Below are 22,866 nucleotides of genomic sequence, written 5' to 3'. Positions count from 1 at the left end.
TGGCAGAAGCACTAGGGTGGCACTACAGGTGTTTCTGCACAGCCCCGATCTCAACATCACCCAACCTGGCCACAGCCCCATCTAGGTGAACCCACTGGCGGAGGAATGGGGGGCGGGGCAGGTGGAGTGCACTGCCTCTGGCACCATTGGGAATGGGGGTACCATTGCAGCCACCCACCCAGACACACGCTGCATAACCCCCACCGCGCTGGGCGCCATGCTCCCGGATTCATGCCATGCCCCTGTGGGTGACATGCCATGCCCCTGGAACCACACCCCTGTGTGTGGCATGCCACGCCTCCGGGACACATGCCACACCCCTGCAGGCAATGTGCCACTTGCCCGGGACACGTGTCATGTCCCCGCCTACTCTCCACTCCCAGTGCCGGAGCATGCAGCTTCACCACTGGGTAAACCTGAGAGGGTATCAAGGCAGCTCTGTCCCATCACAACAGCCACTACTTCTCTGCTATACCCCCATGCCATGACTAGCTCTGTAATTTTGGCTGTCAGGAGGAGGGCAACAGCAGTAGGAGCAACAGCGAGCAGGAGAAGTCACTCTAAGAAAGGGGGTCTACTGCAGGCATCATGCCCAAGGCCCCAAAACCAAAGCCAGCTTGCACCTAATGCATCTCCAAACAACCAGCCGACTGGCTCACCAGAGAGAGGGCATCACAATAGAGGGCATCACATCAGAATAGGAGTTCATGCTCATCAGCTTTTTTCAACAGAAGCTTAGGAGTGCTTAGGAGTGACAGCCACTACTGGCATGCGGATGCTAAAGCACACCTGCTGAGGACTTCTGCTGCCTCTGGCCCCATGTGCTATTTGGCCAAGCTCAGCCCACTCAGCTGCCACCACTTTTCAGGGCTATGTGTGCCTGCTTATCTCGCTTGAGATTTGTAGAGGGGCTCGTCCTTCCGTCGGCTTCCTTAGTGCTCACCTGAATGATGCTCGCATACATAGTCCTTCCCAAGCCCAGCGATGGAGAAAGGAGGAGCTAAATATCCGGGCACTTTGGATATGGTAAAAATAAACCTTCTTTATTCATTTATACCCCACCTTTTCCCCTAACTGGACTCAAGGCTGAACACAGCACCAGGATCGGATTTAGGTTTGATGAGGCCCTAAGCTACTGAAGGTAATGGAGCCCTTTATATGTCCATCTGTCCTTTGTCAACAACAAAGTATATTAATAGTGAAATACAATAGTGAATAATACATCTACTTTTTTTTCCTCTTTAATTTTTTTGGGGCCCCACTCTCTTGGGGCCCTAAGCTATAGCTTGTTTAGCTTATACGTATGTAAATCTGGCACTGCACAGCACACTTCTTGAAGGAAAAGATGGGGAGGCAAAGAGGTTGGAGGGGATGAAACGAGGGGGCAATGCCAGTAAATGTGTACTGTGTTGTGTGTTATTTGCATCAAAAACAACAAAGAAATGTAGTGGACACTTGCTCAGTTCCATGTTAATTGCTTTCAGAAAAAAATATCCATTTGCAATCCTATGAGGTAACTGCGCCCCTGAAGGATCAGGTTCACAACCTGGGAGTCATTCTGGACTCGCAGCTGTCCATGGAGGCACAGGCCAATTCTGTGTCCAGCTGTTTATCAGCTCCATCTGGTATGCCAGCTGAGACCCTACCTGCCCGCGGACTGTCTCACCAAGTGGTGCATGCTCTGGTTATCTCCCGCTTGGACTACTGCAATGCGCTCTATGTGGGGCTACCTTTGAAGGTGACCCGGAAACTACAACTAATCCAAAATGCGGCAGCTAGACTGCTGACTGGGAGCGGCAGCTGAGACCATATAACACCGGTCTTGAAAAACCTACACTGACTCCCAGTACGTTTCTGAGCACAATTCAAAGTGTTGGTGCTGACCTTTAAAGCCCTAAACGGCCTCGGTCCAGTATACCTGAAGGAGCGTCCCCACCTCCATTGTTCTGCCCGGACACTGAGGTCCAGCACCGAGGGCCTTCTGGCGGTTCCCTCGCTGCGAGAAGCCAAGTTACAGGGAACCAGGCAGAGGGCCTTCTCGGTAGTGGCACCCGCCCTGTGGAACGCCTTCCCACCAGATGTCAAAAAGAAAAATAACTACCAAACTTTTAGAAGACATCTAAAGGCAGCCCTGTTTAGGGAAGCTTTTAATGTTTAATAGGTTATTGTATTTTAGTGTTTTGTTGGAAGCCGCCCAGAGTGGCTGGGGAAACCCAGCCAGATGGGTGGGGTATTATTATTATTATTATTATTATTATTATTATTATTATTATTATTATTATCAACCCAACCCAGAAATGGTGGGAGTAAATTTACAAAATTTGAGGCAGTATACTGCTATATGATTCTTCCCAACTGTTTTAATGGGTAAACAGAAGCATGCATGTGTGGGAAAAGCAGAGGGGAGAGGTAGGGTTGTTCTTCAATGAGGGTTATCATTGTGTCATACGACAACGACTGGCATGAATGGAATTTAGCATGACATGGCTGTTCATTGGTTAAAAAGGCTAGCCAATTCATTATGGCATAATTTAAAGTGCCAGTGGAGGGGTGGTCCACTGTGGTGGGCTGTAGTGATCAGGTGCTGGTAATTTCAAGCACGTGTGCCTCCTTTAATCATTGACAGAAGTGGAGTGTTTGTTGAGAGAGTGGCAGCAGCCACACAATCTGAGAACCTGGCTGCAAAGCTGACATTTTAATATCAGCCCAGCTCTAGGTCAAAGTAAGTCAGACTGAATTTTGAGTCCATGGCTTCCGTTTCTCCATATCTACTCCCTCCCCACTAAATTGCAGAGGGAGCCAAAGCGATTTATCGCTGGCACGCATCTCTGTGTACCTTGCCTTTACTCCTTAAAAGGTGAGCCATGCCTGACCTCTCTTGCAGCGCTGTGATCCCACAAGCTCCCAGAGACTCACCTAGGGAACTGGGCTTCTCTGATGCATGTTTTTGCCCTCTGCTGGTTTCATGCAGGAATGCTACTATTCCTGACAAGGAAAGGTAAGCGCAGGTGGAAGCTGGTGTTATTAGAATCATAGAATTGTAGCATTGGAAGGGACCACAGGGATCATCTAGTCTAGCTCCCTGAAATCCAGGGTTCTTTTGCCCAAGGTGGGGCTCAAAACCACGACCCTGAGGTTATGAGTCTCATGCTGTAACAACAGATCTATCTCTAAATCATGGATCTTCCAGGGATTCAAATTAATGCATATTAACATTCTGAAAACTTCCTTGTGCTAAACAAAATGTGTTCCAAATCTGAGGGCAAGGCTACTGACGGCTCCTTAGCCATGATGGCTATATTTGACTTTTTCTTTGATTTCTTTAAAAAGCAATTTTCTGCTTCAAATGAGAATATCCTAAAACCTCAAGGACAAGGTCCTTCCTCATTTTTATAAATAAATAAATAAATAAAAATGATCTTACCCCCCCACCCAACAACAATAATTATTGTTACTTATCATAGGAATTGTGAACGAAATTACCTCAACTGGTGTTTTTAAAATTATCTGTGTGTCTGATTTTCATTCAGTTGCATTAGCTGCATAGTTTTCTTTTTTATTTCTTTAGATTACTATGTAATTGAATTATATGTTCTTGATTAAATAAGTCAAAAGAAATATATACAACTTCTAAACCAATGGTGGGTAACCAGCAGCACATGGACTTTCTAATTAGGTTTAGCAGGACTCTCCGTTGGCCTATGAGGTCATCTTCACCTGCCCCATATAGCTCATTGGCTGTAGGGTAGGTAAAGATGCAGCAAAGAGGGCTGCTGAAGAGCTATTTCCTTTGACGGTGTTGCCCGACAACATAATGATGGCAGATGACTGACAGGTAGGCAGCCTCACCGCCTGTCAAAATTGTTTCATGGGCAGTGGGGAAGGTAAGGATCTGGCCCACTAGCAAGATCCAGTTCTCCATCCCTGTCCAACATGACACAAAAGGTGCTGCCTGGGGCTGATGGGAATTGTAGCTTAAAACTACAATTGGTAGGTTGGTGACTTGTGCTTGTATCAGGTAGACAATTGTGAGAATGGAATGCCTTTCTTCCAGCTCTTACTTGGGTTTTCACTTACAGCAGCCTTTCTCAAACTTGGTTGCCCAGATCTTGTTGGATTACAACTCCCATCATTCCTGACCACTGGTCCTGGGAGCTAGGGATGATGGGAGTTGTTGTCCAACAACATATGGGGACCCAAGTTTGAGAAAGGCTTACTTACAGCAAGGATGGGGAGCCCAGGACTCTCCTGGTGTTTTTTAGACTCCAACTCCCATCAGTCTCAGTAAGCACAAGGAATAGTCAGGAATGTTGGGAGTTGGAGTCCTCTACCACCCACCCATCCAATGAGTATTGTGTTGGCTCTTAGGGTTAAAAGATGGCCTCCAGGGGTCCTGGCCACAGTGAATATGCCGTTTGTCTGCTTTTACTTGCTCCTGCTTTAGGGGGATGTCTGCCATGTGAGTCATGTTCAGCTGCTGGGGACAGTTGTAGTGGCAGTAAGATCGTTTGCCCTCGTGGGCTCATCAAATGTGGCACAGCACATACCGTGAACACAACAGGTGAGTTTCATAAGATGTCACACACCCACAGGTTCCAGCAAATAGGGTGGATGGCAGGAATGAGGCAAGGTTATAGTTTTCTTTTCCATGGACTGGGTGGTCTTACTGACCAGGCCCAAGCCGATTTACTCAGAAGTCAACCATATTGAGTTTACCGAGGCCACATGAACACCATACATGCTATGAGAACCACTTTAAACTGTCAGTTTCCTCCGAGAATTCTGGGAGCTTTGAGTTTGTCAAAGGGGCTGAGAGTGTTGTTAGGAGTCTCCTATTCCCTTCACAAAGCTACAATTTCCAGAGTCGTTTAACAGTCAAACCTTCTTCATAGGTAACTTTGGGAATTGTAGCTCTGTGAAGGAAAAGGGTGTGTGTGTCTCCCAACAGCTCTCAGCCTTAACATACAACAGCTCCCAGAATTCTTTGACTGTTCAGAGTTTTTCATAGTTCTTTACATGTATGGGGTGAATGGGACTTGGGTCAACATCCACACCATACAATAAAAGCACCATGATGCCACTTTCAATCATCCTGGTTTCTCTCAAAGAATCCTGGGAACTATTGCTGATTGAGGGTGCTTATGCTGGAGTTTGTGGTGCTCTGGTCCATGGGGTCACGAAGAGTCGGACACGACTAAACGACTAAACAACAAATGCTGGAGTTTGGTAAATATATTACAGCAGTATGCAGAAAGAAATAGGCTGGTAAGACTGCTGGTTGAACGGATAAAGAAAACATAAGGCTTATTACTCGTGGCAACCAAAAACATTGAGTTAAGATTTTACCTGTTGCCAAGATGGAGCCAAGAAGTTAACACCAGCACATGGAAACTCGCAATGAATGAACTTGGAGAAGGGTAGGAAGGAAGTAAAGACTGGAAGGAAGGGATCTCTTTTACCAGAAAGCAGTTACTAAAAGAGAATGAATCAGGGAGGAGGAAGACCAGACTGCCTTTCTGTCTGCCCCCCCCCAAACTGGATCAAGTTACTTGTTGCAGCCATTGTTGCCTTACTCACAACAGTTTGTGGACTTACATTCCTCTCACAGAGCTGCAATTCTCAGAGTGGTTTAACAATCAATCTCTCTTCCCAGGACGCTCTGGGACATGTAGTTCTGTGGTGGGGATAGGGGTCTCTTAACAATTCCCAGCATCCTTAAACAAACTACAGTTCCCAGGATTCTATGGCGGAAGCCATGGCTTTGAAGGTATATTCCAAAATGTAGCATACATCTTCTCTCCAGGTCAGTAGAATTTGGATTACAGGGCTAATCATTTATGCCAGGGACCTCTCTTCTGATTAAAACTTTCTCTTCCTTGATCCCAACAGGACCAAGGACTATTCACAAGTTTTGCTTCCTCCCCAGCGACTGCGTCTACAAAGGCCCTTCCACATTTAACGTGGGCAAGTCAGGAATTGTATCAAGCAGGCTTTTCTGCTGCAACGAAGATGAGTGCAATCATTACTTTCCTGATGGTAAGTCACTGATGTATCCCTTTGTCTTTGCCCATTCTATCATTCCACATTCTACGGTGTCATTTTTTAAAAAAAACACACCAGCTTTCTACTTGGGCTGGGGAAGAGTGATTTGCAAAATGGATGTCGGTTCTATCACCGAGCCACTTCCTTACTTGTGTGTGTTTGTTTTAACAAGGCCCAGAGAGCACTGTTGAAGAGCTGGTCACTGAATCATAGGACCATAGGAAGGTGTCTTCTACTGAGTCTGACCATACTCAACTGTCTAAAACACAGGTGTCAAACACAAGGCCCACGGGCCGAATCTGGCCTGCCAGACCTCGTCGTGTGGCCCGTGTAGCCGCCGCCGGCCGCCAGCCTTCACCTTTTATTCTCACTTTTTTTTTTGACACAAGAAAGCCACCTCTTCAGCGCATCCGTGGCAGCCTACAAGCCAGAGAACGTCTGCCCTCTAGCGGCAGTGACAATAATTTATGATAATAAAGAGTGAACACATAGTCCTACAGATACAACCGGCCCTTCAAGAGTGACCAAACTGCTGATGCGGCCCCCGATGAATTTGAGTTTGACACCCCTGGTCTAAAATATTGTCCACCCAACTCAATATTGTCTAAAATGACTGGCATTGCAGGGGGTTGGACTAGATGATCCTTGGGGTACCTTCCAGCTCTATAGTTCTATGATTCTATGAATCAGGTGTCTGGATAGACTTTCCAAATGCAGGAAAGTTTTGAGCAGGCATCAAGAGCAAAATATTGAGGGCCTCTGCCTGAATGCCCAAAGGCAGGGATTTCCAAAGTGCAGGTGTTGCCGCACGGAAGGTACCATTCTTCCCAAATGCAAATAGATATTACATGGGAATTGTAAAAGTGCAGGTTTTGCATATCAAAGTGCTCCGATAGGTACATCAGCATTTTCCCCACTGAATTCTCCAGTACTACAAGAATATCAAGGCAAAGCAACCAAAGGCTGTTGTATTGTAACAACTTAGTGGACTTAGAGAAAACCTGGCTTGCACTTACTAGCCACTCAGCTCTATGGGAGAAGGTGGATTTGTGATTTCCACCCTTGTGTTTAGAGCTCTCTTCTTCCTTCCTCCCAAATCTGGACTGTCTCTTCTTTCTCCCAGTCCCACGCATAAGCATTACATTCAATGGAATAAAGTGCCCAGCCTGCTTTGGTCTGGAGAAGTATACATGCAAGGAAGAAGTGATTGCCAATTGTACTGGAGACCAGGACTATTGCCTTGACATGTCTGGGACTTCAAGGACAGGTAAGTAACCACATAAATGGCTCTGCTGGATTGGACTGGAGGCCCAGCCATTCCAGAATTCACAGAGGTGAACCAGATGCCTACAGGAAGCCTACAAGGGGTGCATGAGTACAATAGCTCTGTCCCACTTGTGATCCGCAGTAGCTGATATTCAGTTACAGAAGTTAATAGAGCTATCATGACTAGCAGCCATTGACAGCCACATCCTCCTGTCCAAACCCCCTTTTAAAGCTCTCCAAGTTAGCAACCATCAGCACATCTTGTTCAGCTTCATAGTTCAGTTTAGGGACTGTATGACGAAGTACTCCCTTATGCTGCCCTGAACTTCTCATCATCCAACTTCATTGGAACACATACACAAACATGCATACTGGTTTTCAGTGGATTTACTCTGAGTATGACTTACTCTAATCTGACTATGTAAAGTACACAATCACACACACACACACACACACACACACACACACACACTTACTCGAATATATATATTTGTATAAGACTGTTGTCAAGGTGTAATTCACATGGCTGCAGACAGATGGCACTAACCCTGTGAATGACACCATGATGATAGTTAGGAGGAGGCAATGGCAAGGATTGGAGGAGGAAAGGAGGCTAAAAGCTGAGGCAGAAGAGGAACGATGGATAGCAAGTTGACGAGGAGAATGAGGAGGGGAGACAACAACAAAAGGATTTTTTTCATTCTGGGAAAACCTGACTTACTATGACAGCATGGGAAAAATCTGTTAATATATGTCTCCCACTGGGATTCATTTTTCTAGCATATGAATTAGGGTAGACTTACTTTATAGAATTTTGCTTTTCATGAGATAATTAACCCAAGAGAATCTTGTTCCATTTTCCCCAGTCTTTTTAATTTTTAAAAAAGTCTAATTTGCAAAATGGTGCGATGATGAAATACAGTCATTGCACCATGTCATCCTTTTATGCATGCACTATGATTTCATAACTTCCAAAGAATGAAGGAGGGAAATTAGAAGCTTCATTATAAAATTTAGCAGTTAAGTTTCCCTCTCAGAAAAATTCTGAAACTCCAGAATCCAACCTGATTCCTCCCGTTTTCTCCAAGTTGCCTTGGAAACAACAACAACTATTTATACCTTGCCCATCTGGCTGGATTTCCCTAGCCACCATTTCAGAAATATGGAACTTCAAAATCTGGAGCAGAAACCAGTTAAGATGGATTCAATTTCTAGCCTAAATGCTGACTGTCCTTTCCTTCTATTCCCTCCGCAGGACCACCAGTGGCTATCAAGGGCTGTGTAAACAAGGTTGTCTGCGATGATTTTAAAAAAGGGATGGTATTTTTTGCTGGGATTCATGTACATGGAGAAGGCACTTGCCTTCCCATGAAGACCATCTCTGGAAAGGTTGGCTGCACTCCAGAGCTGTTTGCACTTTCTCTCCCAGTTCTTGCCTGCCTTCTTCATGTGAAGATCCTTCCTTGATTTTCTTCTGGCACGAAGACCAAGAGATCCTGCCTGAGCCCTTCCTCTTTCCTTACTTGCTTTGTGGCCTTTAGTTATTTATAGGCCTTGGGCTTTACAGTGAATGAAGAGATCAAATTGCCCAAGATACACTAGTGTCTATTTTTTTATGTTCCGCCATGACCTCCAGCAGTAGCAGAGCATGGTGGCACTCAAGTGATGTCATCAAGCAGCGACCAGCTGATAATACTGGTAGGTGACAAATAAAATGTCAATGTTTGTAAAAAGCAAAAAAAAGGTTCTGACCTCCCTTTGTTGCCTCAGCCTGGTCCTCGGACCCTTGTCGGCATAAAAGAGTCCACGAGAAAAATATCCTTGCAGAGTACTTTCTGTTTTTATTATTAAAAGTCTTTCTACAAAAGCGACTGACCAACTGTACACACCTCAACACTACCAGCTTTCACTAACCAACCAACCAACCAACCAACCAACCAACCAACCCAAGCTAACATTTCTCACTCTCTATATATAACCCGGTGCAGGCCGCTGACTCATGCTGACCCAGCTTTTTTAAGCATTAAAGAAACAGCTGTAGCTGAAGAGTATTGGCACTGAAATCCTGCTTCTGGATGGTGGTGAGTGCTGTCTATTATGGGCTAACAGACTGGGTGGGTTCGCTGGGTGCAGCCGGCATTGCTTATCCTGTTTTAGATCAGGTTTTAGGCCAAGCACTGCTTCACGCAGCAGATCGTTAAGCTATGGAACTCACTTCCACAGGGGAAAAACAACGACTTTAAAAGAGGATTAAACAAATTAATGGAGGAGAGGGCTATTGATGGCTACTAGCCATGATGGCTTTGCTCTTCCTTCATGGTAAGAGGCAGCAATGATTCTGAATACCAGTTGCTGGAAAAACCACAGGAGGGGAGAGTTGTCTTGTGTTCGAATCCTGCTTGTGGGTTTCACACAGGCATCTGGTTGGCTACAGGATGCTGGATTAGGTGAGGCATTGGCATGATCCAGCAGGCTCTTTTTATGTACTTATGTTCCAGAGGAAAGCTCTGACAAATGGTGTGTAGGAGCTAAGACAAAAAATCAGGACCACAGACAGCTCCAAGTGGAGCTAAGGAAATTACAAGCTGGATTCCATAGCCGTGCATTGGCTCTGTGTGAAATATGACACAGAAGTGAATTGTGGTGTATGTGTGTGTGTGTTTTACTTGATCAAATAAGATCACAATGTCAGCAAAGTCCTTTGAGTTGCAGTGATTAACTACCCCCCGCAAAGCTTCATGCCACACTATTCACAGAAGTCACAGAATTTTTTGTTGTGGTGGCTATTAAAAGCGAAAGCAAGCTGACTACAAGAGAAATGCCCCGATGCAACTTGAGTGAAGAAAGAGCGAGGAGGAGATAAATCATTTTGATAGACAGGTCTAGCGTTCAATGAGAAAGAATTATTTTATCAAGGTTCTCCAATCACTGTGCTTTGGGGGAATAGCGCAGTCGGTAGATTCCGAGACTCTTAATCTCAGTGTCATAGGTTTGTGCCCCACATAGGGCAAAAGATTCCTGCCTTGCAGGGGGTTGGACTAGATGACCCATGTGGTCCCTTCCAGCTCTTCAGTTCTATGATTCTGTGTTCATGGAAATAGTTGGCTTGGTGGATTCATTCATTGCTCTTTTTCAAAATCTGTCTCTTGGGAGCAGGATATTAAAAAGAATGCTGGACTAGTTTGAAACCTCCCACCCCACCTTTTCCAGTCCATTTCTGATGATCAAAAAGCAATACAGTGGTACCTCAGGTTACAAACTTAATTCATTCTGGAGGTCCATTCTTAACCTGAAACTGTTCTTAACCTGAGGTACCACTTTAGCTAATGGGGCCTCCCGCTGCTGCCACACGATTTCTGTTCCCACCCTGAAGCAAAGTTCTTAACCCGAGGTACTATTTCTGGGTTAGCAGAGTCTGTAACCTGAAGCACCTGTAACCTGAAGCACCTGTAACTTGAGGTACCACTGTAGCCTGCATTCATTATTGTATTTTCATCATGCCACCCACATCTTTCCCCCCAGTTAGCATTTGTTTGTGCCAGGTTTTAGAGTTAGCGTGTTAAGTGGATTGTTATAACAATGTAAGATGAGCCCGCTTGGATCAGGCAAAAGGCTCATTTTGTCTAGAATCGTGCTCTCACAGTGGCCAACCAGATTCCTGTGGAAAGCTTGCAAGGACAGCCTCAGTGCAACAGCACTCTTTGCTCCTGCAGTTTTCAGCAACTGGTATTCAGAGGCATACCGTTCTGGCAGTGTGCGCAGCCATTGTGACTTGAAGCCACTGAGTGCCTTATTGCCCATTAAATCATCTGATCCTTCCAAAGTCCTCTAAGTTGGTGCTACATCTTGTGGGAGCAAATTCCATAGTGTAAATAAGTGCCATGGGAAGAAGGACTTTATTTTGTCTGCCTTGCATCTGCCGACATTCAGCTTTATTTGATGGCCTATTCTGAGTAAATGGGGTCTACTCTGAGTAAAGCATGGTTTAAAGCCATCTTCTCTATCCACATTCTCCACATCCCTGAATAATTGTACACACCTCTGTTGCTCTAAGTAATCCCCACAGGGGTGTAGGGCTGGTGGTGTAAATTCCTTTGGTCTCCACTTTTTTTATTTACCTTTTGCTTCCTCTTCGTAATCAGTTTTGAAGAGTCCCAGCACAAAAGGCTTCCAATGCCTATCTGTCTGCAGTTTGGCGGTTTTCTTTCATGTCAGCAATGTTCACCTACCAGGAACTTTGTTCTCCAGCAGAGCAGAGCAAACTTCTTCAAAATATCTTCCTGCCATTAGCACCAGGCAGTTGGTTCTGGGAGCTGCCATTTAAATTTCCCATAATGCCTCTGTGGTGTCATATCTTAGCCCAGGGACTTGTGGGAAATTTAAACGGCCTCCCTGAGCCTTTTGACACTGATTGGAGTGCTGCTGTTGTCACACATGCCCACCACTGCCAGTTAGCCCACCTTGGAGACCCTTTGATATACGATGGAAGCCTCTATCTCAAAGGTGGTTAACCACCAGCTCTCCAGATGTTGCTTATCATTGGCCGGATCATACCTGATCAAAGACACTCTGCACATGGTTAAGGACATTTGGCACACACATACATTTTGTTACTCTTGAGAAAGTACATCTTGCGTATGTTCAGATGCACATTTTATAATCAAAAGTGGCCCTCCCCAATCCACCAGTATTTTGTTGCAGAGAATTTGCACTGAAAATATTTCCCTCTTAAGTTGGGACATTGCCTTCCATAAATTATTATTAAGTCTCATGGCTACCTTTGATTTGTTGGATCAATCCATCAACCTCTGATGGATGATTTAGAAGGATTGGGTCCAGCATCACTTTCGCTGTGTGTGTGTGTGTGTGTGTGTGTGTGTGTGTGTGTCGGTATCCATACCCAGCAGGGTTACATCTCAGCGTAGCTCCTTCCTTGGAAGCATCTTTGGGGTTGAAGGTACACAAAGTAGGCAATAAACACTCATGGATGCCTTAAAGATTCAGTCAAGTGTAGAGGTTTACTTGACAGGCATAAAAGCATATTGGTAGCAAAGATATACAGACATTCACCACTGTCAAGGCAGGTTTAGAATCCAACAAGAGTCCAAGACACTCACTCTGCTTCTCTCATCACAAGGCATAAGCAAAAGACTCACAACAAGTTACACAAAACTGTTGTTATCAGTGCTTCTGGTCACACTGCTCATGTCCAAAGAAAAAGCTCCCACAGAAAATGTCCTGGCATAGACGAAGCAATCTCAGCATTCTGCTGCTTCTTAAAACTTCTGTATTCTTCTCTGTTTCTGGAACAAATGAATCTCGCACACACAGAGAGAATATCCAATGTGATTCCCTGTTGATCTGGTCATTTACCCACTTGATTTTTAAACTCAAGGAAGAGTTTAAACTGCCATACATAAAATATCTCCCTCTCTATTATATTGGTGGGTTCATTCTAAAGGAGCATATGCTGCCTCAAGTGGTGGACACAGGTATTGCACTGCAAGGATTTATTTATAATCAAGTTCTTCAGTTATTTATTTTTTGATTTGATATGATTTTGGGAGAAGCTAATCAACTAATCAATAATAAAGCATGCGAAGAAGGGCAAGCCATTTAGACAAGAAAGATGTGGTGCGGCAATGACATTCTGCGATGTAAGAGTCGGCTGGTTAACGAGCTTTGGTGGAAACAGCTGCACTGCACTCAGCCGTAGCCGGATTCCTACTGATTCCTGCAAACGTTATCGGCCCCAATTTGAGCATGGCACAGGAAGCCTCATTAGCGCATCCCTTTAAGGAAACATCCATGGTCTGAACCCCTGCAAGAAATGGCCAACATGTTGGTCAGTATCAAGCCTGCAATGAACAGCTCTCTCTGCCCACTATAGTTGCCACCACCCTTTTAAAATGAAATTTTGGAGAAAATGTGGATTAGCAAAGGATGGGTGACAGTCAATTTCTGGTTCATGTTATTATCTCGTGTATTCATAAGCTTTTTTTTCCTGTTTCTGTGTCATTCTGCAGATCTTTTTCAATGCATTAAAATTCAAAAAAAAAAAATCTGTATGAATTTTACAGATACTTTACAGGTATTTTTTTTTAAAAAAGCTGAGGATTCTATGCAAAATTTGGAGAAGCATGAAAACTGGAGAATAGCTGCTTTAACCCACATGTTAGTCTAAAAAAGGTAAAGGTAAAGGACCCTTGACAGTTAAGTCTAGTCTCAAACGACTCTGGGGTTGCGGCGCTCATCTCGCTTTGCTGGCCGAGGGAGCCGACGTTTGTCCACAGACAGTTTTTCTGGGTCATGTGGCCAGCATGACTAAACCGCTTCTGGTGAAACCAGAGCAGTGCATGGAAATGCTGTTTACCTTCCTGCCGGAGCGGTACCTATTTATCTACTTGCACTTTGACGTGCTTTTGAACTGCTGGGTTAGCAGCCTACCTAAACCAGGTGGTTATGGAGTTGCCATGGGGATCACTCTTCAGCACATTTGAAGATCAGGATGATGGAAAGACAATTTTGAAAACACTGAATCTCTCTACCTGTGACGTTGCCAGCAATGCTGATGCACTTGGTCTCTTCTCCATTGCAGGCAACAGGCTTTGCATTGCACTTGGTGGAAAACATCCCAACACAGCCAGGACACTGGAGACCATTGGGTTTGGTGTCTGGTGGTGGCAGCACTATGGAGAGAAATGGAAGGTCAGCCATCAGGTGTCTGTTACCAGTGCCTGGCCTCAGCTCTGAAACAATAGGGGGCTGTGGAAGAAGCAACTCTTTTCATTATCCTCAGCTCTTTTGATGAAAAATAATAATAATAATAATAATAATAATAATAATAATAATAATAAATTTATTATTTATACCCCGCCCATCTGGCTGGGCTTCCCCAGCCACTCTGGGCGGCTTCCAAAAAGATATTAAAATACTGTAATACATCAAACATTAAAAGCTTCCCTAAACAGGGCTGCCTTCAGATGTCTTCTAAAAGTCTGGTAGTTGTTGTTCTCTTTGACATCTGGTGGGAGGGCGTTCCACAGGGAGGGCGCCACTACCGAGAAGGCCCTCTGCCTGGTTCCCTGTAACTTGGCTTCTCGCCAGAGGAACTAAATACTAAATATTAATGTTCTGAATTTGTAAAGATTCAGAACATTTGAAGATTTGAAAGATTCAGGACATATAAAATGAAGCACTTTTTCATGCAGCACCGTTAAAAAGGTAAAGGAGGTAAAGGACCCCAGGATGGTTAAGTCCAGTCAAAGGTGACTATGGGGTTACGTCACTGATCTCACTTTCAGGCCTAGGGGAGCTGGCGTTTGTCCACAGATAGCTTTCTGGGTCATGTGGCCAGCATGACTAAACTGCTTTTGGCACAATGGAACACCATGACGGAAACCAAAGTGCATGGAAATGCTGTTTACCTTCCCACCACAGCGGTACTTATTTATGTACTTGCACTGGCATGTACTCGAACTGCTAGGTTAGCAGAAGTTGGGACAGGGAGCTCACCCTATTGTGGGGAATCAAACCGCTGACCTTCTGAGCAGCAAGCCCAAGAGGCTCAGTGGTTTAGACCACAGTGCCACCCGCTGCCACAGGAGACAGTCATGGCCATCAACCTGGATGGTTTTAAAAGAGGATTGGATAAATTCATAGACCACAAGGCTTTTGTGGCCAGTAGCTATGATGCCTATGTTCTATATCCATCCTCAGAGCTTCTGAATACCATTTGCTGGAAACCACAGGAGGGGATAGTGCTCTCGTGTTCAGGTCCTTGGGGGTTCTCACAAGCACCTAGCTGGTGATTGTAAGTATGCTGGACTAGATGGGCTATTATCATGATCCAGCGGACTCTTTTTATGTTCTTAAGATTGCATGGACTAAAGCTCCCTCCCCACTGAGAAGTGACAACAAACAAGCACAGAGTTACAGCCAGGGTGGAGAACCTGGGGTCTTCCGGTGTTGCTGGACTACAACTCCTAACATCTCTGACCATTGACCATGCCCACTGAGGCTGATGAGAGTTGAAGTCCAACTTCAACTGCAGAGGCACGGTTTCTCCATCCCTGGGGTTAGGGGGCAGAGCATTCAGATCGGAGGGTATTGGCAAATTAGAAATCTGTCTCAGTGTGATGCCCCAGTCTATTAAATTTAACTCCACAGGGCAATTTTATTTTAATTCCGCTAGGAAGTTGAGTTCCTGTTTTGCCAGTCAGTTCTCGGTTCAGTGAAAGGAGGCTTACTGTGGCTGCTGAGTTCTTAAAGATGGCTCCAAGGCTGTAAGGCTTATAAGCAGAAGTGGCTGCAGTGGGAGGGTGTTGATGTGGAGCCATCATCCCTATATGGTTGTTGCTGATGCTTACTAGTACTGTGCAGGGCTGGTGGGTCAGGGCTGTGGTGAGGTTGGGTCTGTGCAGGTATACCTGCACCATCCCAACCTTGTTGCCACCATCTTGATAAGTGGCAGCAATGTTGGTGTCAATAGGGTTCAACATTGGCTGCTCCTACATAATGGGCTGAGCCCATTATTCTTTATGGGAATCTAGGGTCCCATCTGCACTATACATTTAAAGCAGTATCATAACACTTGAAACAGTCGTGGCTTCCCCCAAAGAGTCCTGGGAACTGTAGTTTCTAAGCGTGCTGAGTTGCCAGGCAACTTCTGTACTCCCCTCACAGAGCTACAGTTCTCAGATTTCCCTAAGAAGAGGAACAGACTGTTAAACCACTCTGGGAATTGTAGCTATGTTGGAGAACTAGGGGGTCACAATTAGAGGGCAGCCATGCAAGTTTCTAGATCTTATAGACAAGACAGTACATACCAGGAAGTGAGACTGTTCCACTTTGATTTTCCTTGTAGCAGACGGTATTTGATCTCACTTGCATTCCACTCCCAAGATTTATCTCTTCAACACCAATTTTGCAGAAGCTGGATGAGCCACAGTCCTTAGCAACAAATGTGATTGTTGTGGGAGCTGCACAGGTGATTGAGAAGGGAAAGGTTGAGTCAAGAATAGCCCCCCCCCTCCTGATAATGTTGAATAAATTTCTACACAGACATAGTTTTTGCTTCATCCGCATCCACCCAATGAATATTCAGCATATGAAATTTTCAGCACAGCACCTATGTGATATCTCAGCCCAAGACTCTCAAGAATACCTACGTTGTGAATACTCCATCAGACTGATAATGCAGGTATCTTGACCAGGACCACAAGTCTTCATTTCACCAGTACAGTTGCTGCCTCCACCATAGCACACCTCACACTGAAGACAAGTACCTGGAGAAACAAACACTTAGCTGTTTTTACCATTCATAGAATTGTGCCCACAATTTAGATGATTATTTTTGCCATTGTTATGCAATCCACACTTTACAGAGTGTCACAGATAAATGACAAAGGAGGAAGAATCTGGCAAAAGCAAGGGGTAGAAGAGAGGAACACAAGCAAAGGCATGTGTTTTGGCTTTGTTTTAGTCAAATATTTCATGACATAGGTGGATCTGGAATAGGGCACCTCCAGATGATTTGGACTACAACTCCATTCTTGATCAATTACTAAACTGACTAGGGTTGATGAAAGCTGGGGGTCCAGGAATATCTGGAGAGCACTTCATTGCTGCTGTTGGTTGAGAACTTGTAGGTTTGCTATCCATCTCTCTGGTCCCATTCCATGCTCCATCCCACCTGGGAATAACATTCAAAATATTCAGAATGGTGGCTAGTTTCTTGCACAAATTTCTCAGAATGGGTTGAGATGTTAGTTTTATGCCATCAGCAAATCTATTGACTCCGGAAAAAGAAGCATTGGCTTTTGTTGTTATCTCAGGAGCTACCAACTCTTGCAGAATCCAGAACCCAGAACAGTTCTATAAACTGGTAAGACATCTCCTCACCTGTAGCTAGGAAAGCACCGAGGAGGAAGCAGCCAAGGAGAGACCACATGGTGATTTTTCTGTTACAAAGAGGTGCAAAATACTCAGTTCACCAGAGTTGCCTAGAAGGGAGATCAGAAATAAACTCTATGTACCATCTTTAAAAAAAAAAAAAAAGTTTAGTTGAAGCATAATGAATTGAAGCTAAAAACTACAGCAGGGGAGCATTACATTGTGCCAGAGAAGGAGAAGTGGTAGCATACCATTATAAATCAAGACACTCACATTTCCTGAACTGGCATGGATGGTGAATGCTGTCCAAAGCTTAAGAAATAAAATCCCACCAGGTTTTTTGTGCGATCTTTTCATCCTGTGAAAAGTGCTTCACAGCAGTAACACCTCAGTAGTGACACCCAGATCCATTACTTTTTTTAAAAAAAAACCAACTTATTAAATCCATGGGAGCATAGGGCAATGGTGGCCCCCTCCTGGTGGTTGGAGCTGCATTTGCTGTGATGTGGCAGAGCAGCCACAATTCAGGAGAAGCTCCAAATTTGCAGCCCATGGAGCTGCTGCCCAGAGATCCCCCTGCACTCTCAGCACTGCCTTGCCTTCTCCCCATGAATTTGTTTGTTTCTTTAACTGTTTATAGACTGCACTTTCATAGAGCCAAGGTGGTATGCAGCCTAAAAACCTAATGCTGCAATGAAAAAAAAGAAAGAAAGAACACCAAACACATCCATAAAAGGTGCTTGCAAAGAACCTCACGTTCAGAAGGAGTATCTAAACAGTATGGTTTTCAGCAGACATTTGAAAGTAGACAGAGATGCTGGCAGGGAACTCTGCAGTGAAGGGACTTTACACACACAGAGCCTAGGACTTGTCAATCAGAAGGTCGGCGGTTCGAATCCCTGCGACGGGGTGAGCTCCCGTTGCTCAGTCCCTGATCCTGCCAACCTAGCAGTTTGAAAGCATGTCAAAGTGCAAGTAGATAAATAGGTACCGCTCTGGCGGGAAGGTAAATGGCGTTTCCGTGCACCACTCTAGTTCACCAGAAGCGGCTTAGTCATGCTGGCCACATGACCCGGAACGTGTACGCTGGCTCCCTCGGCCAATAAAGCGAGATGAGCGCCGCAACCCCAGAGTCGGCCACGGCTGGACCTAATGGTCAGGGGTCCCTTTACCTTACTTTAAAGGCCAGCTGGCATGTGGGACCACCCAAAGTGGGCCAACAGTAGACCTTAAAGATCAAGGTTTGAACTTAAGGAATCACATAGTCCTTAAGGTACTTTGGGACCAAACTGAGCCCAGGTTTTCTAGGGCTTTGTGATTTAACACAATAACCTTGAACCTGGCCTGGTAGCAAACTGGTAACCCATGCAACCTAACCTACCTCCAAAGGGTTGTTGTGAGGATAAAATGTGGGGGGTGGGGGTGAACCAAGAGTTCCTTGGAGAAAAGGAAGGATATAAAAGAAAGGGAGAGACAAAGCTCAGTGGTAGACCGCATGAAAAACACAAAGAAGGCCCCAAGATCAGTCCTCAACATTTCCAGGGAAGACCTCTGCTTGAAAGCCTGGAGAGCTGAAACCAGCCAGTGTAGGCAACACTGAGAGAGATGGGCCAATGGTCTGGCTCAGTATAAGGCCGGTCCCGTTGTTCTTTGGAAGGATGATCTTACCTGGGGCTCCAAGCAGCTGCAGCAGAGGCGATCGTTGCCAAAGGTCAACTGCGTAGGCTGAGTGAATGTGCACCATTCCTTGGGCTATTTATAGTAGAGGTGCAATGTCATTTTTCCCTCCTCAGTTTCTCCTCCCAGCTATCCATCACCCAGCTGGGACACTCCCTTCCATCTCAACGAAGAAGGAAATAAGAAATAAATTTCTGGGTGGGAACCCGCTGTTCTTTTCAGGAAGAGCATGAGGCGATGCATCAGGAGATAGAAAAACTCCTTGGCGTGCTCTCGTTTTGCTTCACCCGGACAGCTGTGACTTGACTGCAAGGCTTACCTTTGTGCAAAACCCACCTGAAAAATTGTCTGTGTGGTTTGGGCTGCCCTGAAATACCACCTGCGAAGCAGCATCCCAACTCGTCTTCCATTCTAGGCCAATTCTGGGTGACACATATGGACTTTGTGGGGGTCTTTAGAGCAGCTGTCACCAGCCTGCTGGCCTCCAGATGTTTTGGACTACAACTCCCATCACCTCCCTGCTAGCATGACTTTTTCTGTCACAGTACTGAGGCTGTAGAATGCCTTAATGACATCAGAAGAGCCCTGACGGATCAGACCAATGGCCCATGCAGTCCAACATTCTGTATCCCACAGTGGCCAATCAGATGCTTGGGGGATGCGCAGAAGCAAAGCATGAGCACAGTAGCCCTCTCCTGCTGTTGTTCCCCAACAAAGGGCATTCAGAGAGGCACACTCTCACTGATCCTGAAAGCATATAGCCAGGACTAGTCGCCACCCAATGCCTTGTCCTCCATGTTTTTGTATAATCGCGTTCTAAATCCATCCAACTTGGCAGGCACCTCATTTTATGGAACCCCATAGTTTTAATGCTGCATTGTGAGAAAAAACTACATCTTTTTCTCTGTTTTGAATATTGCAGCATTCAGCTTCACTGGACTATCACCTGTCCTAGTACTATGAGAGATAGAGAGATAGAGATAGAGATAGAGATAGAGATAGAGATAGAGATAGAGATAGAGATAGAGATAGATAGAGATAGAGATAGAGATAGAGAGAGATAGATAGATAGAGAGAGAGAGAGAGAGAGAGAGAGAGAGAGAGAACCTCTTATCCATACCCTCCAACATTACTCTGATGAAAGTCAAGACACACTGCACCAAAATATGTGGGTCTTTTGGCTTGCGTGAATGCACCACACCAAAACGCATGCGTCTTTTGGTGCAGTGCTCAGCCCACTGGAGCCAGCTGATTCATGGCACCAAAATATGCGCTCGTCCTCCTCCCCGAGCTTAGTGGTTGTGCTGGAGGGGGGAAATGGGACATCAAATCAGGATCAAATTTTGGGAAGTCCCAGGAAAATTTAGACACTTGAGGGGTATGCTATCACACACCCATCTTATCTACCTTTTTTCGCCTCTCTCACTCAATGACAGTCATCAAATGTCCATCCTAGGGGAGTTGCTCCAGCCTTTGAATAATTTTGCATGCCCTTTTCTGCATTTTTCCAGCTCTAGTATACTCTGAGACGTGGCCACAATATTCCAAGTGTGGCAATGGCATAGATTTGAATGAAAGAATTGCACTGTTGGCAGTTTTGGTCCTTTTCCTGACAATCCGTAGGGTGGCATTCTTCCTTTTCACAGCTGTCAATTGCTGGATCGAAGTCTTCATTAACCTGTCCACCATGACCCAAAAGATCTCTTTCCTGGTCAGTTGCCACCAGCTCACACCTGCTCACCATACATTTAAAGCACATCCAATAAACATTTAAAGCACATGACTTCCCCCAAGGAATCCTGGGAACTGTAGTTCCCCCTTACAGAGCTACAGCTCCCAGTATCCCTCTCAAACTACAGTTCCCAGGATTCCTTGGGAAGTTCTGCTTTAAATGTGCGGTGGATGCACAAAAGCAGGGGCTCCAACATGAATGAAATATTGGGGGGCAAGTAAGCCCCATTGCCATTCAAATGGTGGCTTATGCACACCATTTGAATGGCAATGCCGATCAACTTTGCCCCCCCCCTTGTCCCCTCAAATATTTTATGGTGGGTGAAGGGACCTTGGCCCCTAGGAGTTGGCTCATATGTGCATAGGGATGTGCCCATAGTCTGCAAAAATAGGATCACCCTGAGAAGGGCCCATGACAATGGCTTTAATCGTCCTTTCTGCCCTTCAGTCACATTGTGCCATTAATCTCCCTAAAATGGCTAAAAATATTTACATTGGTATCATAGACCCATAATTAAATTGTAAAGCAACAGAGCACTGCAAAGTCAAATACTGAGTTGTGCAACCCGAAACTTGCATAATGCATATTTGCATATGACAAAATCATCAACCAGGGGAATTTACCGGCAATGAATCATTAAGCAGATGTTTACCTATTTATTTGTTGTTAAGGCTCTGTTCTTTAATTTATGGTTGGCATCCATTGTAGTGCCGTGCAATGCAGTGACCCCCAGCTGTATACAGTATCCCAGGTATGATTTATATAAAGGCATTATGGAATTGGCAGTTCATATTGACAATATTCACATCTGAAGTTTTTTTAAAAAAACTCTCAAGTGGATACTGTTATAAGAATTTTAAGGTCTCAAGTGTAGAATAAATATTCATAAATGCACACATCTAAATATATGAACCATGTGTCTGAAATAGTATGGGAGAGCTATCCTGAAGCCATTTTGACTCTCCCAGTGACCTCAAATATTCCTCTACAGTAAGGGAGGCAAATGGGGAAAGACTTCCCAATGTCTTTTTGCTTGCAAATCCTGTCTTAAGGGCATATTTGTGTAGGAATAGAGTGAGCCTGTGACCTGGATCCAGGAACTAAAGTATTAAGCATCACAAAAGAATGGCCAGGCTGCCCTGGTAATGCAGTGAGTGACCATTATCAGGTATTCTGGCAAACAGGGTTTCTGCTGTAGACCGCTTCCTTCTGTGATGTATGTATGATGTTTTAGGGGGTGGTCTTGGGCTACAGCATGGGCAATTTCAAAAGTCTAGATAAGGGCTTGCAGACCATTGTTCAGGGTTCTCTCCCCCTCCTGCATGTGGTGAGTGGGGACCCTGCTGCAACAGTTCCATGAAGAAAGATCAGGCTTACTAGCCGCTTTGCTTTTCAATATACTCTGGTTGGCCTGTGCTATTTTCTCCTACTGATAGGGAACTCACTTAAGGACTCTGCATGGGCTCTGGAATACCCCACAAGGCAAAGGGAGCAGTTTTTCTTATAACAATACCATTCAGGCCCAGCAATGTGTTGGTATGCCCAGTAACTTCATCGCCTACCACGGTTATTTCCTGAGAAAGTTATCTGCAAATTGCAGGCACAGCAATTGCCCTGCAGTTCCCAGAATTCCTTGGGAAGTGGGATTGACGGACAAAGCCCTCTGAAAACGGTAGCTCCGCACTACCCCCAGCACTGTTAACAAAGCAAAAATCCCAGGATTCTTTGGAGACAGTCAAGGCTGTTTAAAGTGATATCTGAATCAGGCAAGGGAAGGCTTGTATTGTACCAAAGCTGAACAGCTCTGGAAGCTGTGCTTAAGCCCTCTTGGCAAGGTGACCCTTCAATTAATTGGACGTTGCTATAGCTATGATCTCATAGATGCTCCTATATGCCTGCTTTGATACACTAATGGGCTTAGTTTTGATGGTACCTTTGTCTGTGGGATCCGGGATGTTGGGCTCAGAGCCCAGAGGAGGAACTTAGTAATGTTTTGGGTATCTTGGTGTGCACTTTGGGCTGGGTGTGGACTGAAACAGACACAGGGACAAATAAAAAAGAATGCTTTCACCCTGGTGAGGCTCCCCTTTGCTACACACAGCCCAACAACATAAACCCACTGACAGCATGCAAACTGATATGGCTAACTTGACCCAAAAAACCCACCCTCTCACAAACAAAACCCAATGCAATCAAGTGAAGGTCACCCAACCAGGCCTGCCCCCCCCCCACTGCCAATGAAAATTATTAAATGG

The 22,866-nt window shown here is 45.1% G+C and overlaps 2 protein-coding genes across 3 annotated transcripts; one reads left to right on the top strand and one right to left on the bottom strand.

Moving 5' to 3' along the window:
- Positions 1 to 734: 734 nt before the first annotated feature.
- On the top strand, positions 735 to 8,902 carry LOC309537290 (phospholipase A2 inhibitor and Ly6/PLAUR domain-containing protein-like). Of its 2 annotated transcripts, XM_082232116.1 has the most exons (6): positions 735 to 1,026; positions 2,885 to 2,998; positions 4,445 to 4,561; positions 5,890 to 6,036; positions 7,166 to 7,309; positions 8,564 to 8,902. In XM_082232116.1, the coding sequence occupies exons 2-6, from the start codon at positions 2,938 to 2,940 to the stop codon at positions 8,773 to 8,775; spliced, it is 681 nt and encodes a 226-aa protein (XP_082088242.1). In that variant the 5' UTR covers positions 735 to 1,026; positions 2,885 to 2,937; the 3' UTR covers positions 8,776 to 8,902. The 2 variants fall into 2 exon arrangements, with proteins under 2 accessions (XP_082088242.1, XP_082088243.1); XM_082232117.1 differs by lacking the exon at positions 4,445 to 4,561.
- A 3,285-nt stretch (positions 8,903 to 12,187) lies between these two features.
- On the bottom strand, positions 12,188 to 19,563 carry LOC309537312 (phospholipase A2 inhibitor gamma subunit B-like). Its single transcript, XM_082232158.1, has 6 exons — positions 18,871 to 19,563; positions 17,212 to 17,312; positions 16,479 to 16,595; positions 16,137 to 16,289; positions 13,857 to 13,997; positions 12,188 to 13,129 (listed from the first exon to the last, which is right to left on the bottom strand). Exons 2-6 carry the CDS (start codon positions 17,258 to 17,260, stop codon positions 12,981 to 12,983), a joined length of 609 nt encoding a protein of 202 aa, XP_082088284.1. The 5' UTR covers positions 17,261 to 17,312; positions 18,871 to 19,563; the 3' UTR covers positions 12,188 to 12,980.
- Positions 19,564 to 22,866: the final 3,303 nt, after the last annotated feature.

The sequence above is a fragment of the Podarcis vaucheri genome (assembly GCF_965113315.1).
Source record: "Podarcis vaucheri genome assembly, chromosome: 7".
NCBI lineage: Eukaryota > Metazoa > Chordata > Lepidosauria > Squamata > Lacertidae > Podarcis > Podarcis vaucheri.
This window is presented reverse-complemented; position numbering and strand designations above follow the sequence as displayed.